Source organism: Triturus cristatus, chromosome 7 (assembly GCF_964204655.1).
Source record: "Triturus cristatus chromosome 7, aTriCri1.1, whole genome shotgun sequence".
In the NCBI taxonomy this organism is placed as follows: Eukaryota; Metazoa; Chordata; class Amphibia; order Caudata; family Salamandridae; genus Triturus; species Triturus cristatus.
Genome location: NC_140590.1, coordinates 1,524,829,122 through 1,524,843,533, shown reverse-complemented (window position 1 = coordinate 1,524,843,533; position 14,412 = coordinate 1,524,829,122). Strand labels below are relative to the sequence as shown.

Below are 14,412 nucleotides of genomic sequence, written 5' to 3'. Positions count from 1 at the left end.
GCCCCCGCACCTCTTTTAGCTTTGCCTGCTCTGAGGGGCAGGCATGAAGCTTGTCATAGTAAGAGTGACGATTGAACCATGCTCTGTGGCAGCAGTGGGCAGGGGTTAAAAAAAGTACACAATGGCTGGGGTGGAATCAGACGTCAAGATTATCTCCAAGAATACAGCTGTGTTGATGTACATTGAATGGCCTGTCAGGCTCGCCTCTGAAAGGCTTGTAGGACTGGCGAAGAGGATGTCACATGCCTGTTTTACTGTTGAACGGTCTGTGGAGATGGGTCAGAATCAATCATGCAGAATTCTCAGATTCGTTGTTCCTACAAGGATGCCGTCTGATAAAGTGACCTTTGGAAAGGTCGTTCGCGAGAGTAATGTTAGGGAAAAAATCATAAGGCAGTACTGTTCGATAATTCTCCCTTGTCGTTTGCCCCCCCCCCAACCCCCCTCGACTATTTAAAGACAAAGTGCTTGCCCTGCACTATGCTGCTGCACAGTTGCACTGACTTGCCCATGCGTGTGCCTTTGCTCTTTCATTGTCTTTATGCACATCTTCTTGTGTCAAGGGCCCTAGTGCAATGAAGGAAAAGGGCACCCTGTCTGCTGTTTGAGTTATAAAATGCAGCAATAAGCAGAGTGTAGTGTGCCCCTCAGCCCTCTCGGCTCCTGTGCCACTGCACCTGCTGCACCAATTGAGGCAGCATTGCCTGAGGCCCCCCTGCTCTTTGAAATTGCTGACAGGTCACCTTTCTGTTTCTTTCAGCATCACACTGTACTTTATCCTGAGTCCAGTAACATGTACAAGGTGAGCAAACACGCCTGAATCGAGCCTCCAGGGTAAAAGCACCGAGCACCTTCCTGCGCATGCGCTGCTGTGCTGCTCTGGTATGCGCGATGAGGTAGCGGTAGTGGCAAGTAACCAAGGCTGGTTGTTATCAGCCGAGCCTTCTTTCGTCAGAACTCGCACAGGTCAAAGGTCAAATGCACAACAGGTTGTGCAAACGTCTAATTTTGTGTAACTGCCAGCAGAAAAAAAGCACAAACTGGACTGCAGTCAACAATTCGATCAATCATTACCCGCTTGAGGGATTTACTCTTTTGCGAACGGTTTCTGATGACGCTTGTTTATGGATTGGTTCCAAGGGGCGGGACGGACACCTTATGACGTAGGAGACCTGCCTCCTCTCCTCACCTGTAGTGGCGGGAGGAGTTCTCCCCATTGACGGCTATTTAAGGCATCCGGAGCATCTTCAAAGAACACGACTTCAAGAGCAAAGGAAGAACTCAGAGAGTCGAGAAAGACTCAACGAATCCAGAAGAACTTTTCCAGCCAAGAAACCGACGGCAGAGTTAATTAATTCTTCACCCTCACTTAAAGAAATAGTAAGTACCAGCCAGAAAGTTTGCTTCATCATCATTGACGTTTCCTCTATGACTGCTTTAACAGGCTAATTGCCTGGGCTGTCCAGCTTGTTTGTATGTCTTCATTATCTTACACAAATTATTGAAGGAACGTTCCAGAAAATGGTGTGCAATATTGTCTACAGATGTCATGTCTGATCGCAGTTGTATGTCGATGCATTGAGGTGTGTAGGACCATTTGATTGAATGGTATATGCTGTTTTTTTCTTTCTTGGTACAGTTTTCTTCTTTGCACTGTGCGCAGTCGTCTCCTATTTTTCCAAAGATGTCTCATAGCGCTGTAGACTGATCCTCAGTTACTTGCTTTAATCCGGATTGATTTCACAATATGGCAGTAAAATGCCACAATTTAAATAGCCATACAGATAGGACTGATAAATATGCATGTACAATTTTAATACGGGTCTTAAACCTGGGGGTTCTGCATATTTCGATAAAATCCCATTATTGGCAAAGAAGGGACCTACTACCCAAGAATATCACAAAGTGATCTAGTGGATCAGGGTGGATTTGTACCTCGATCTCATGGTTTCACAGACGGCAGTTGAGGGACGGCTCCACTGCTCCTCTTTGGTGGTCCCCGCTCTGCGGCACACGAAGTGGGTAGCAGCAGTTTCATAGGCTGGGATGGACCATCCACTGCCCTGTAACCCTTAACCCCATGAATATTCATCTAATGATGACAGCACAAGAAGAGAACCGAAGGCACTAGACGTGCTGCTATCGGAAGCAAAAATCAGCAGAGCCGTGTTCTGTATTTTAAATAATTCCTTTACATGCACACATTTCCACCGAGGTGATGGTGCACAAGTAGTAGTGGTGAAGTGCTGGCTTCAAACACTTCCTGACTGATGGCAGAGAAGATACTGGAGTGATCCCTGGAGCAATGGGGTGGTGGAATTACATGGCATAATGGTGGCCAAGCCTGGGCTGCCACTGACCTACCAGGTAGTGCTGCTCAATAGGGTCCAAAGACCAGCACCCCACCATTAGGCTCAGGATTCCATTTAGTATTGCAAGGCCAAGGCCCTCCTGGCTGGTACCAACACCTGAATAGTCGTGAGAATCAGTTTAAATTGCAGAATGCTTGACGTAAAATACCCAAGGAATCTTGGGATCATACTGAATTCAGAGTCATTGATTCCCCAAAGGCTTCGAGCATTTATGTTGGTTTGGTGACACAACCTGCAGTTATAAATTGAGTCTTACAGAACGAGAAGCCAATAGAGCGCTTCTGTGCATCATGCTAGCGGGGTTAGCATCTGTTTATTTACATATTTATGTATATTTGAATTGCTTCCGAGTTAAACACATACAAATAATTGGCTTCCAGTAATTGGAAGAGATTAGTCTATTGTTAATCAGTTGATAATCACTATGTGTAGAGAATTTGCTGAGTATGACGTTTTCCCCCTATAGCTTACCTTCAGACTCTCCAAACACTGACACGACCATCGGTCTCTCCTAAGATGGCGCCCCTGCTGCAGACCGAGCAGAAGATCACCAGCAGGATGGTCCAGGGGGACCTGAACAGCCTGAGTCCAGACGTGAGGGCCTTTGTGGTGGGCAATGCCAAGGTGTGCCAGCCCGAAAGCATCCACATCTGTGACGGGTCCGAGGGGGAGAACGAGAGGCTACTGGCGCTCATGGAGGAGAGCGGCATGGTCAAGAGGCTGACCAAGTATGAGAGCTGGTGAGTGAATGGCGCCCTCTGTGGTTGGAGGGGGTAATGAGGGCATCGGTGGATAGTCAGCTGGGGGAATGATCAGAGGGGTGAACTGTATTTTACAAACACATATTTATTTCATAACCTTTGTCATTTCGCAGTCGCATTCCTGACACCGAGACATGGCCTAGTAGGATGGTGGTTGATGGATGGATACTAACACACTCAGTTACTCAAACCCTCACTCCCTGCATATTTAGAAAGCCATACCTGCTTCTTCCATTGCTATGACTTGGTTATTATATAGTCTTTCACTTTTTTTGAAAATACATTGATGCTAGTCCCCTATTTAACGCCTATAACGTTACCCGGTAAAAATGGGATAGAGACAATTTCTTGAAGTGCAGATAACTTACTTGGTAAATTCAACACCAAACTTGATCACTTACAGTGTTCAACGTGCGCCACATGAAGTACAACTAAAGCAAGTTCTTCTATAGCGCTTGGTGTTTTTATAGCGCACCAATTAACAATTACTGTTATCACAATGGGCAGTACTCAGTTTATTGGCATCAGAAGGAAGGAAGTCTGAGTCTTTTCTATGAGGATTCAAACCTGTGACTTGTTGCTTGGGCGTAGATTGTTGTAATAGATGCACAAATGTACACGTTTTCATGGCTGAGGTCTTCTGAGTGCCTGGAAATGTGCATATGGAAACAGTGGGTTGACTCGATGAGGGGTGTTCTATGACAGCCAAATAATTGTATATTTGTATGTTACAATGAACGCGTTTCCTGATAACACAATAACAATGAATGTGTATGAGGTCCAGCTGAAGGAAGGGTGCCCTCATTCTAGATTCAAATAAGAAAAATGTCCCATCTTGTCCTCTGATTGAAAACTAAAATAGAGGAATGGTCAGGGTTCAGTTGGCCCAGGTGCCACTGCACCTGCTGAACCATTGCTGGTATTAGGTGCTCCTGTGAGTGATACCGACTTCAATCTGATCCTGGTATGTTGTAAATAGGTTCTTCCCACACCACACCGTGGGCTACTCACTGAATTCAGGATGTCCAAATGTACTGGTGGCTAGTAGATGTTAAGATATATCTCAAAGGCAGGATAGCGTCAGTACATGAAAGAAGATTGGTAGGAATTCAAGCTCTTGCTAACACATTGCACCATCTGGAATAAAACATGGAAATTGGAAAATGTTCCATAATCTTTCGATTGCGCTGCAATACAAACACGTTTCACTGAAATCCCTGGCACGCTCTGTGTTTGCGTTGTCTCGAATGAACCTTGCAGCACCACGGGGCTGGACAGCTGCCCGGTATTTGTCTAATAGTCCGTCCTCTCTTTCCACAGCTGGCTGGCTCTCACCGACCCCCGGGATGTGGCCCGAATCGAGAGCAGGACGGTCATCGTTACTCAAGAGCAGAGGGACACCGTGCCCCTCTCCAAGACCGGAACCAGCCAGCTCGGGCGCTGGATGTCCGAGGAGGACTTCGATAAGGCGTTTAAGGCCCGGTTTCCAGGATGCATGAAAGGTGAGAGTTTAAAAGAAACAGAAACGTGCACACAGTGACTATCAACGTGTTTGGCTCGGTACAGGTAGCATCATGCATTTGTGTACAGCTCTCAAGCACGCGCACACATAAAGGGAGCTATATGTGTTTATTATCTGAGAAGATCTTTGGTTGAGCGTCAATTATTGGCATTCAACACCTTCTCACTTTGCGTAACTTCGAATTGCAAATGTTTGCCATACATATAAAAAGCACAGAAATGTTGCAAGTAGACTGGTGTTGGCTGTAGAATTAAGATGTGACGTCAGTTTATGAAGCTGGGTCTCTAAGAGTAAAAATCACCAGTACACATTGCAGATCCGCACACAACCTTTCAATTGATCATAAAGTGAACACCTACCCCAGGTCGTTAACAACACTCTTTCCAGTCCTTCACTCTTGTGTGTTAGCCCAATGCATTTTGGGTGTTGTAGTCTTGTTTTGCTTCAATTGAACCGATTAGACGAACACACCTGGAATCAATGATTTGTAGGGGAAAACGTCAGGCCTGGGGACAGGGACCTTTAGGGAGTTGATTACAGTTAGTTGCCTACATTCGGATTTGTGTATTAATTATGAAGTGTTTCTCCTTTTTAGTTTGCATCTCGAGAGCTTCAAAAAAACACATTTTTTATGTCTGATTAGAAATATAATTTCTCAACAAAAAGTGGGGATGCGGTTTGCAACGTTTTTGGCATAATAAATTACACTTTAGACAGTTTACTCGGAAAGCGAACAAGTAAATGTTTTGATAGACTTTGTCTACAAACATGGCCTGATCAATATGTCAGTCTAGTGATCAATTAAAGTGTTTAAAGTGTTAGCAAGGCTTTTTGCTCGATTAGCAGGAAAAGGGGAAAGAAGCAAGCAGAGAAACTAAAGGGCGACAGATGGGATTAATGATCTCGATTAATACAGATTTTAATCAGCCGCGGGCCGCGGCCCGTGCAGGCGAGAGAGGTGAGGCCCGGTGGGGGGATTCGACAGACGATGCTGAGGGGAAATTAATAATTTATTGTATTTTTCCCTCATGGTCGTCTGTCGAATCTCCCCTCAACCCGGCCCCACCACCCTACCGTTTTTACCTGCACGGGCTGATTTTAATGTGACCTACACTTTTTGTACACCTGATTTGCAGGACAGCACTATACCAAGAGTACTCGTGTCTTCCTCATGGAAGTCAAAAGTAACTCACTTCCATTCATATGTCATATTGTGCATAAATAGTGCTGTAGTGAGTACAGGGGCTTTGCTACCTAAATAACATGCTACAATAAACCCGCAATAAAAAAACATAGAAAACAGACTGCGGTGGAATATGGAAATTAAGGAAGTTAACTACATATGTATGGCTCCCTGTTTCCTGTTTTTACTGATTTTTACAGATAAATAGAACCAGAAAAACATTTCTTTTCTTTTCTGTATTTTTTTTTAAATGTGGAAAAAAACTGAAAATGGTTTGCTTTTTGAGTGATTCTAAAATACCGACTGCCAGGTCAATAGCTGTATGGATTGATCGGTAAGGGGGTTAAAAAAAGAAATTAATTTTAGTAAAGAGGCTTAAACAGCAGTAGATATGCACAAGGTTGATACTGAAATTTGGATATTTTCAGTTAAGTATATTGATTTATGTTCTGCGTGTGTCCATAGCATTGAAACCAAACATGAGTTTATATTTATTGATAAAATAAATGTGGAAATAAACTAATTTCAGATGCGTTTTTTCACAAGACCCAAAATAAATATGGGTAAATAGAGATAAAATTAGCAAAAAAATAAATGTGCACTAATACAGACAGAAATGTAAAAAAAAAAATACCAAAAAACCGGTAGCCCTACATATATATGTAACATTATATTTATTGATTATTGTTAATTGGCATGAGAATCACAACTTATGAGCCATATCACTCAACCAGAAGCCAAAAGTTGGTCAGTTTTAATGGAAGATTGTGGGTCACAAGTCAGGATTATTATGAGAATGGCCGGTAAATACATATATTTATTCCCTCCTGCACTATCATATAGCTCTCTTTCTTACCCTTCGATACACCTCAATATTTCTTTTTACAAAATACATTCATTTTGATTTAATTACAGTGTTTCTCAACAATTGTATATTTAACCTGGTAGAAATTCACTTCGTGCATGGACTCATAGGTCTTTGCAATGTAGCCATAAGTATTACAGGATGTTCCTATATGGAAATTCATTTCTTTAGATAATGTTACCTCTGTTGCAACCTTCCTTAATTTTTGAACATATATTGTTTCACAGGTCGTACCATGTACGTCATCCCTTTCAGTATGGGTCCCATTGGGTCGCCCCTGTCCAAGATTGGGATTGAGCTGACGGATTCACCGTATGTCGTGGCCAGCATGAGGATCATGACCCGGATGGGCACCGACGTCTTGAGAGCCCTGGGCAGCGGCGAGTTTGTGAAATGCCTCCATTCGGTCGGCTGCCCCTTACCACTGAAAAGTATGTTAGTGACGTGGTCTTGTGGTCATTCCCTTACATCAATCCCTAGACTGACATGCGGCCAGCGAGTCCAGGCGCATCAGTAAGGCATCTTCTTGTGTGTCTACAGAACCCTTGGTGAACAACTGGCCCTGTAACCCGGATATGACGCTCATCGCACACGTTCCTGAACGCAGAGAGATCGTGTCCTTCGGCAGCGGCTACGGAGGAAACTCCTTGTTGGGGAAAAAGTGCTTTGCGCTGAGGATCGCCAGCAGGATTGCCAAGGAGGAGGGATGGCTGGCTGAACACATGCTGGTAAGAGATGGTTATATCACCACCAATAGACTAACAACTCCAATAAGAAATAATGCCAATGACTCCCTTCTTTATTTTCCACCAGTTGTTATGAAATGTGTGATGTAAGTAACACAAATCTATAAAAAAATCAGGTCACAAAACACAAGACAAATCCAATGCCAAAATTGGTAGTCCTGTGGCACGATGCATATTGTAAGGATGGCACAAACAGTGTTTAGAAAAGATGACCTAAAGTCTGCATGGTTTGGGACGACAAGTACAATGAGCTTAGGCTAAGAATACGCCTATTTTTATTCTTGGAGAAATACTTTGTACAAGTGATGGCATGTTTACAAATGCATAAATGGACCATGCAGAGTAAAAAAAAAAAGAAAACTGAAGAAAGCAACACAAATGTAAAATATGTAGCAAGACATGCTGTTGGGTGGGGAATTGGACGTATGAGAAACAATAAAGGCAGAGCTCAAAAAAAGGAAATTGGAAGTCTAGGGAATTGCGGTGACATAAAACAAAAAATGCAGGAGAGACAATAGATATAGAATAAGCGGGCAATAGAGGGAAGCAGGACAGACAATTATGGTGCAGCACCAGAAACACAGGTACCACCATGCTGTCCACCCTAGAACACCCATTAAGATGAGAGGAGATTTAAAAGTATCTAAACTCTAAAAATGACTGAAGTGTGTCTGTAAACATGGGTATTCATAGGTATATATATGTAGCAGACCTATCATTCAGAGACATTTCTAGTGTTTACATTTCACATTCAATTATAGGGGAAACAACAGCATACAAACTTTCTGTGTTAATGAACAGTTCTCCATTAGGTGTAATAATATATTTGAAACACCCAGTAAACAGATATATCTTTATCTTCCACAGATATTGGGCATCACAAATCCAGAGGGTGAGAAGAAATATTTTGCAGCCGCCTTCCCTAGCGCTTGCGGAAAAACGAACTTGGCCATGATGAATCCAACATTGCCTGGATGGAAAATTGAGTGTGTGGGAGATGACATTGCCTGGATGAAGTTTGATGAACAAGGTAAGCAGCATCTATCTAAAGTTGCAAGATAACCTAATGGAATGTACATTAAGTGATGTACCACACTGGGTGCAAGCCTTTCTTTCCTTTCTAATCACTCACTTCATTGTATTGTAGGTCACCTCAGGGCTATTAATCCAGAGAATGGATTTTTTGGTGTTGCTCCTGGAACATCCATCAAGACAAACCCAAATGCCATGAAGACCATCGAGAAGAACACAATCTTCACCAATGTTGGGGAGACCAGTGATGGAGGCATCTACTGGGAGGGCATCGGAGATATCCTAGAACCTGGGGTGACACTGACATCATGGAAGAACAAAGAATGGTCACCAGAGAGTGGTAAGGAAGGGATTGCCATGGTTAGGGATTGTTCGATACATATTCTAGTTCAGTTCTATCTTGATCACACATGATCTGATTTGATCGATAGTTCTTACACCTTCTCACACCTGCTCTTCTCTTCCAGATGAGTCTTGTGCCCATCCCAATTCTCGTTTCTGCACTCCCGCCAGCCAGTGCCCCATCATTGATCCAGCATGGGAGTCTCCTGAGGGCGTGCCCATCGAGGGCATCATTTTTGGAGGACGAAGGCCCAAAGGTAACAAATGGAAAAAAAACTTTGTGCTGTAGACTTTATTGGCATTTGGCATTCAGATAATCATTATTTAAATGTAAACTTATTAGATCATCTTGTGAAATGGGCCACACAATAACCATGTAGCTGACCATGTAGAACACGATTTACTCCTTACAGAAATTATTATACACTTCCTAATATGCAGAATTTAAAACTAGGGTTTCCTTATACAAGTATCTTTGTTGGAATATGAGCACTATACTAACCTTAGTCTCCACCTCTGTCTTTGATCACACACTATGATTAGTCTCCTGTGACTGTTGTCGGTCTGGTAATTTCTGTTACCAAGGTTGACCTCTCCAATCAGAGGCTACCTGATCCACATGGAAAGCCATGATTTTCTGAATAAGTCAGTACCTCTGAAAGACCCATCTTGGTATCTCTTCATATTGGGCTCAGTGGAAACATGCAAAATACAGACACCTGACCTTTGCACCGAAAGTCGGAGATAGCCATTTCCAAATTACATTCCTTTTGTTTGTAACAAAGTGTCCTGAACTGTGCAAGCCAATTGTTAATGCCATCATCCCCTGAAAAGCAGCATTACCCATTATAAATCTCATGTGGCAACCCTAGACCAACTTATACAGCACTTTTGGCATTATAAGGTCCCATACATGGATTTTCGGATGCCTCGCATCATTTTTGGCTCGTATTGGGTATCAACTGTCTCCTACTGGTGGACCTCTATGGTCTATCTCATGTTGAGCCCTAACATATCTCCCAAATCCATGTCTGTGTGACCTACACTTGTTAAATTAAATCCTTTTGGCTTGTTGCAGTGCCCTGAAACTACTTTAGAAGCATGTCAGTGCTAGATATGGATCATCTCAATAAAAGAAGTAACCAAAAAATGATTCTCTGGACGTAACATGGTGTGTGTTGGAGATTCTGTTTTCTGTTTATAAAATGCAAAGGAAAAAGGAAATTATGGGACTCGTACAACTTTCTAAACGTACCTCCTCTGATCTGCAGGTGTACCTCTGGTCTATGAAGCACTGAACTGGCAGCATGGAGTGTTTGTGGGGGCGGCCATGAGATCCGAGTCAACAGCAGCCGCAGAGCACAAAGGTAATTGAGAATTCTATTGCACATTGTTATACAAGGACATTCATGCAGCTGGAGAAAGCCAATGTCAATGGAAGTAAATTTGAAGAATACATGACATGTAGTGTCAATATGACGGCATCAAACTGAGCCAAATTGACCAGCAGTCAAGTTGTCAAAAGTCAATTTGCAACTTATAGGACTCTTGAGTACTGACACAAAACCTCAGTCTGGTATCTTTTTTCTGATCTCAAGGACAAAAAACTAAGCAAAATGAACTGACAAAAACCTATTATCATTTCTAAAATTAAATTAATTATAAGTTTAATTAGGTAAACAATAACCACCTGAGATATGCCAAATAGGAATCAGTAATTGAAAAAAGAAATAGGATCAAAGCAGACTTCTTTCTATGTCTAGCGGGTTTGCTGTTGTGAGAAACGAGGAAATGGGGCTAAGGATTTAATGAGGGATACAAGTAAGAAAATCATTAAAGAGAGTGGCAGGGGTATGGGTGGTTTATTTTCAGGCTGATAGGAAGGGAAGTGGGAGGAATATCCAGAAAAAGAAATAAAAAAACACTCAGGGTGAAAATCATGGAAAGGCGGAAGAAGGAGAGATGAGAAAAGGGGAAATGACGAGGTGGTTGGATTTGTGAGAGATGCCCCTCCAATAAAGAAAAACACATGAGAGGAGGAGAGAAGAAACCATAAAAGGGAAAGGAGGATGAAAGAAAAGAAGGGAAATTGGACAGGGTTGGGTAAAGACACGGAGATCACATAATGGGCTCTACCTTTTAGTAAAGGCAAAGGGGACCTGAGACGTAAACAGAGTCAACAAATCCTTTAATTTATGAAAGGCACTAACCGTGGTAATTTTCTGAACCTGGGGAAAGCCATCCACTGGCTAAATTTAATCAAAATGTTCCATCAGGGAGGAATCACCGGATCATGATTTTTCAATATTGTGTTTTTGAGAGAATCACATAGGAATAAAGTATTTCACCCTACCCCTCTTGTCTGACAGCCATGCTAACCTTGTAACCTGCTAGTAATAAAAACATAACCCTTTGAATTCAGTGACTGAAATGGGCCTGATCATCTTCCAGGAATATTACAGTTCACTGATTGGCCCTTTATATGAAAGTTTCTCAATAGGTCAGCCGCCCCCTATCAGGCACCTCTGCCTCATAGTAGCTCTCTGCTTGAGTGAACACGTTTTTGAATGAACATGTTATTTAAAATAGCTCATGAACGTGAATCTCTTAAATATTACAAGAAAGTTGACATGTCCATTAATCCTTGTTCTTTCAGGGAAAGTCATCATGCACGATCCTTTTGCCATGAGGCCTTTCTTTGGTTACAACTTCGGCCGCTACCTCGCCCACTGGCTGAGCATGGAGCACTACCCTGCTGCAAAGCTGCCCAAAATTTTCCATGTTAACTGGTTCCGCAAGGATGCGCAGGGCAATTTCCTTTGGCCCGGCTATGGTGAGAACTCCCGCGTGTTGGAGTGGATGTTCAGAAGGATAAATGACGAAGAGTGTGCCAAGCGTACAGCCATCGGCTATGTGCCCACTGCCACGGGCCTCAACTTAAAAGGGCTGGGAGATGTCAACATGGCAGAGCTTTTCCACTTGTCCAGGGACTTCTGGGAAGAAGAGGTGGAAGACATCAAGAAATACTTTGAAGAACAAGTCAACGCTGACCTTCCATATGAAATAGAGCGGGAGCTTCTAGAGCTGGAGAACAGAATTAAGCAGCTGTGAGCTGTTGGTCAAGGAGCGATTTATAAATCATACTGTAACAGATGTTTACTATAAGAAAGATATTTAAAGCTCTGTCTAGCATGTTCATGCCCAGGCTTAATTTCCATCCTACAGGGATCTGCCAACTATGTGCATTTTATTGCATCACTCAGCGAATGCAGCAAGGCCCAGAAGTGGCACGATGATAGAATTTTGGGCTTTACAGCTGTATCTCCAATGCTTAGACTAATGTTTAACATTTATCTACACATTAGGCATATGTTTGATTTTTCTATGCATTTGGAGCAATGGGTTTTCTAGAGTTTTTATGTAATATCACCTATAATGGTCGATTTGACCAGAAAATCAGTTTCTTCTCATGGAGTTCAGAGAAGGGATGTGTGTGGAAGCTGCAAAGCGGAATGTTAGCGTTATGAGCTCACATCAGCATCTATTGAACTTAGAAACCATAGCTGTAGTATGGGTTATGAAACAATAGGCAAACAAGTAAATTATGCAACTGAAAACAGGGTAGCCAAATGTCTGAAAAAGATTTGTTGAAGCTGTTTTAGGTAGCCGTGGTTCAACTGACTGGATGTTAGATGAGTGATCGATGATGGATGAGACAAAGATATGGATGTATCTCTATATTTATATTTAAAACATTAAAGTATTTATATTTATCTATGCATTTCATAGCAATTTCATTAGAAATTTCTAAGTTTTAGTTAAAGAAAAGTGTGTGGATAATGCATATGCCTATTTGAAAATATTGTCTGTCATCTCTGTCTAAATTAAGTATTTATTCTCTACTGCCCTGCAGTAATGATTAAAAAAACATTTTTATAAAACCTTTCAATGTTTTTCTCTTTTTTGTAATTTTTTGCAAGAACCCAGTGTGCCTAGTTGTGCTACCTGGGTTAATTCTGTAGAATCAATTTTATGTAAAAACATGGTATGTTTAAATTTAAGAACGACAAATAGGCTACTAGATAGAGAGAGATTCTTGGAATGTGTTCATTTCCTCCAGAATTTGATTGGACTGGGACACATGACCAAGGAAAAGCTGGAATTCTTCCAACTACTGCGGTCCTGGCTTCCTCCTGAACCCATGTGTGGGGTCACCCAACTCATCACCCACTACTTACTCTTCTACTCTTCTCCTGGAAACATCACTCAAATTCTCTCTCTCTCTGCAGCCACTTTTTCTACTCCTATTACTTCCTGGCATGAGGGGGATGATGGCCCACACCTTCTGTTGTTCCCTTTCCTGAACTCATGACTTACCTCACAGTTTGAATGGACAAAGTCAGTGGGATAACACAGGTCCCTGCACTGTGGGGAGGCCCCCAAGCTCCAGGGGGCCCCCTCAGCACATAACCCTGGCCAGAGCGTTAATGATTGAGTCCGGAGGGGGCCCCTCCAGGTGCCTTTCAGGGGGTCCCCCTCAAGTTTAGTTAAGACAGTGGACAAAGTCAATTCCCCTTAGTGCACCAGATCTTCAAACTTTACCCTTTTGCTCTGAGTCCCCCCTAAGCAAAATGTTTTGAAGTTGGGCCCCCTCCAAAACTATATGGCAATGATTTGGTGAGTGGAAGGGGGAGGGATGATTACAAGGGACGGGGATCATGAGAACATTTCAGGGGTGTTTTTCTGTAGCTCATAATCCACACTAAATGTGGCACTTATAAAAAAGCACCGGCATCAAACAAGAACAATATTAATTAAAAAACCCTACTCCACATATTTTGGGTGCTTTGGGCCCCAATGCACCATACCTGCTGCACCAAAGATAGCGGTAGCCCTGAGAAGCAGGTTATCTCCTCTTCTTCCACTCCTTCCCCACCATGCTGGACCATCACTTCAATCATGAAACAAGTCTGGTCTATTATGAAAGAAAATGAGCTATTGCCTGCTTCCCCCTTTTTTTGCGCCAAGGGCGCCATCTGCCGTAATGCTAACAGAACAATTGATGGACAGAATGCTGATCAATGTGACATATTCATCCCCAGTACAGAGATCTGGGCCTAAATCCATAGGTTTTTTTTGCTGACCATGCCATTCCAGTTTGGACCCAGCCATATACAAATAAGGCTTGACCCTGCACCGCATGGGAACATTCCAGCCCAAACTGCCAGACCAGGTCCTCCCTGGACTGGAAACAAGCATCCTGGGAACGGCTTCGGGGTATCAACCCTCAGTAGCCAGGCTAGCTTGAAACCAGTGGCATGGTGAGCACAGGTCCCACGTCTGGGCATATCCATCCCACACGGGTGACAAATGCAAAAAGAACAATTGAAGGACGGAATGCTGAACAATGTAAAACATTCACCTGCTGTCCAGAAATCTGTGCCTAAATCCATCATTTCTTTGCTCACCATCCCATCCCAGTTTGGATCCATCCATATGCAAATCAGTCTTGACCCTGCTCCCCATGGGAACAGTCCAGCCCAAACTGCCAGGCCACGTCCTTCCTGTACCGGAAACAAGCATCCTGCG

At 42.9% G+C, this 14,412-nt stretch overlaps 1 protein-coding gene across 1 annotated transcript; it reads left to right on the top strand.

Annotated features, from left to right (window-relative positions):
- The first annotated feature begins 1,247 nt into the window (after positions 1-1,247).
- On the top strand, positions 1,248-12,764 carry LOC146812302 (phosphoenolpyruvate carboxykinase, cytosolic [GTP]-like). Its single transcript, XM_085619292.1, has 10 exons — positions 1,248-1,380; positions 2,839-3,112; positions 4,454-4,635; positions 6,931-7,134; positions 7,244-7,431; positions 8,317-8,479; positions 8,597-8,821; positions 8,949-9,080; positions 10,095-10,190; positions 11,480-12,764. Exons 2-10 carry the CDS (start codon positions 2,889-2,891, stop codon positions 11,932-11,934), a joined length of 1,869 nt encoding a protein of 622 aa, XP_085475418.1. The 5' UTR covers positions 1,248-1,380; positions 2,839-2,888; the 3' UTR covers positions 11,935-12,764.
- Positions 12,765-14,412: the final 1,648 nt, after the last annotated feature.

Coding starts and splice junctions, on each gene's coding strand:
- LOC146812302 (XM_085619292.1), top strand. CDS start 2,889: ATGGCGCCCCTGCTGCAGACCGAGCAGAAGATCACCAGCAGGATGGTC. Junction 7,135..7,243: donor CTGCCCCTTACCACTGAAAA/GTATGTTAGTGA, acceptor GTGTGTCTACAG/AACCCTTGGTGAACAACTGG. Junction 7,432..8,316: donor GGCTGGCTGAACACATGCTG/GTAAGAGATGGT, acceptor TATCTTCCACAG/ATATTGGGCATCACAAATCC.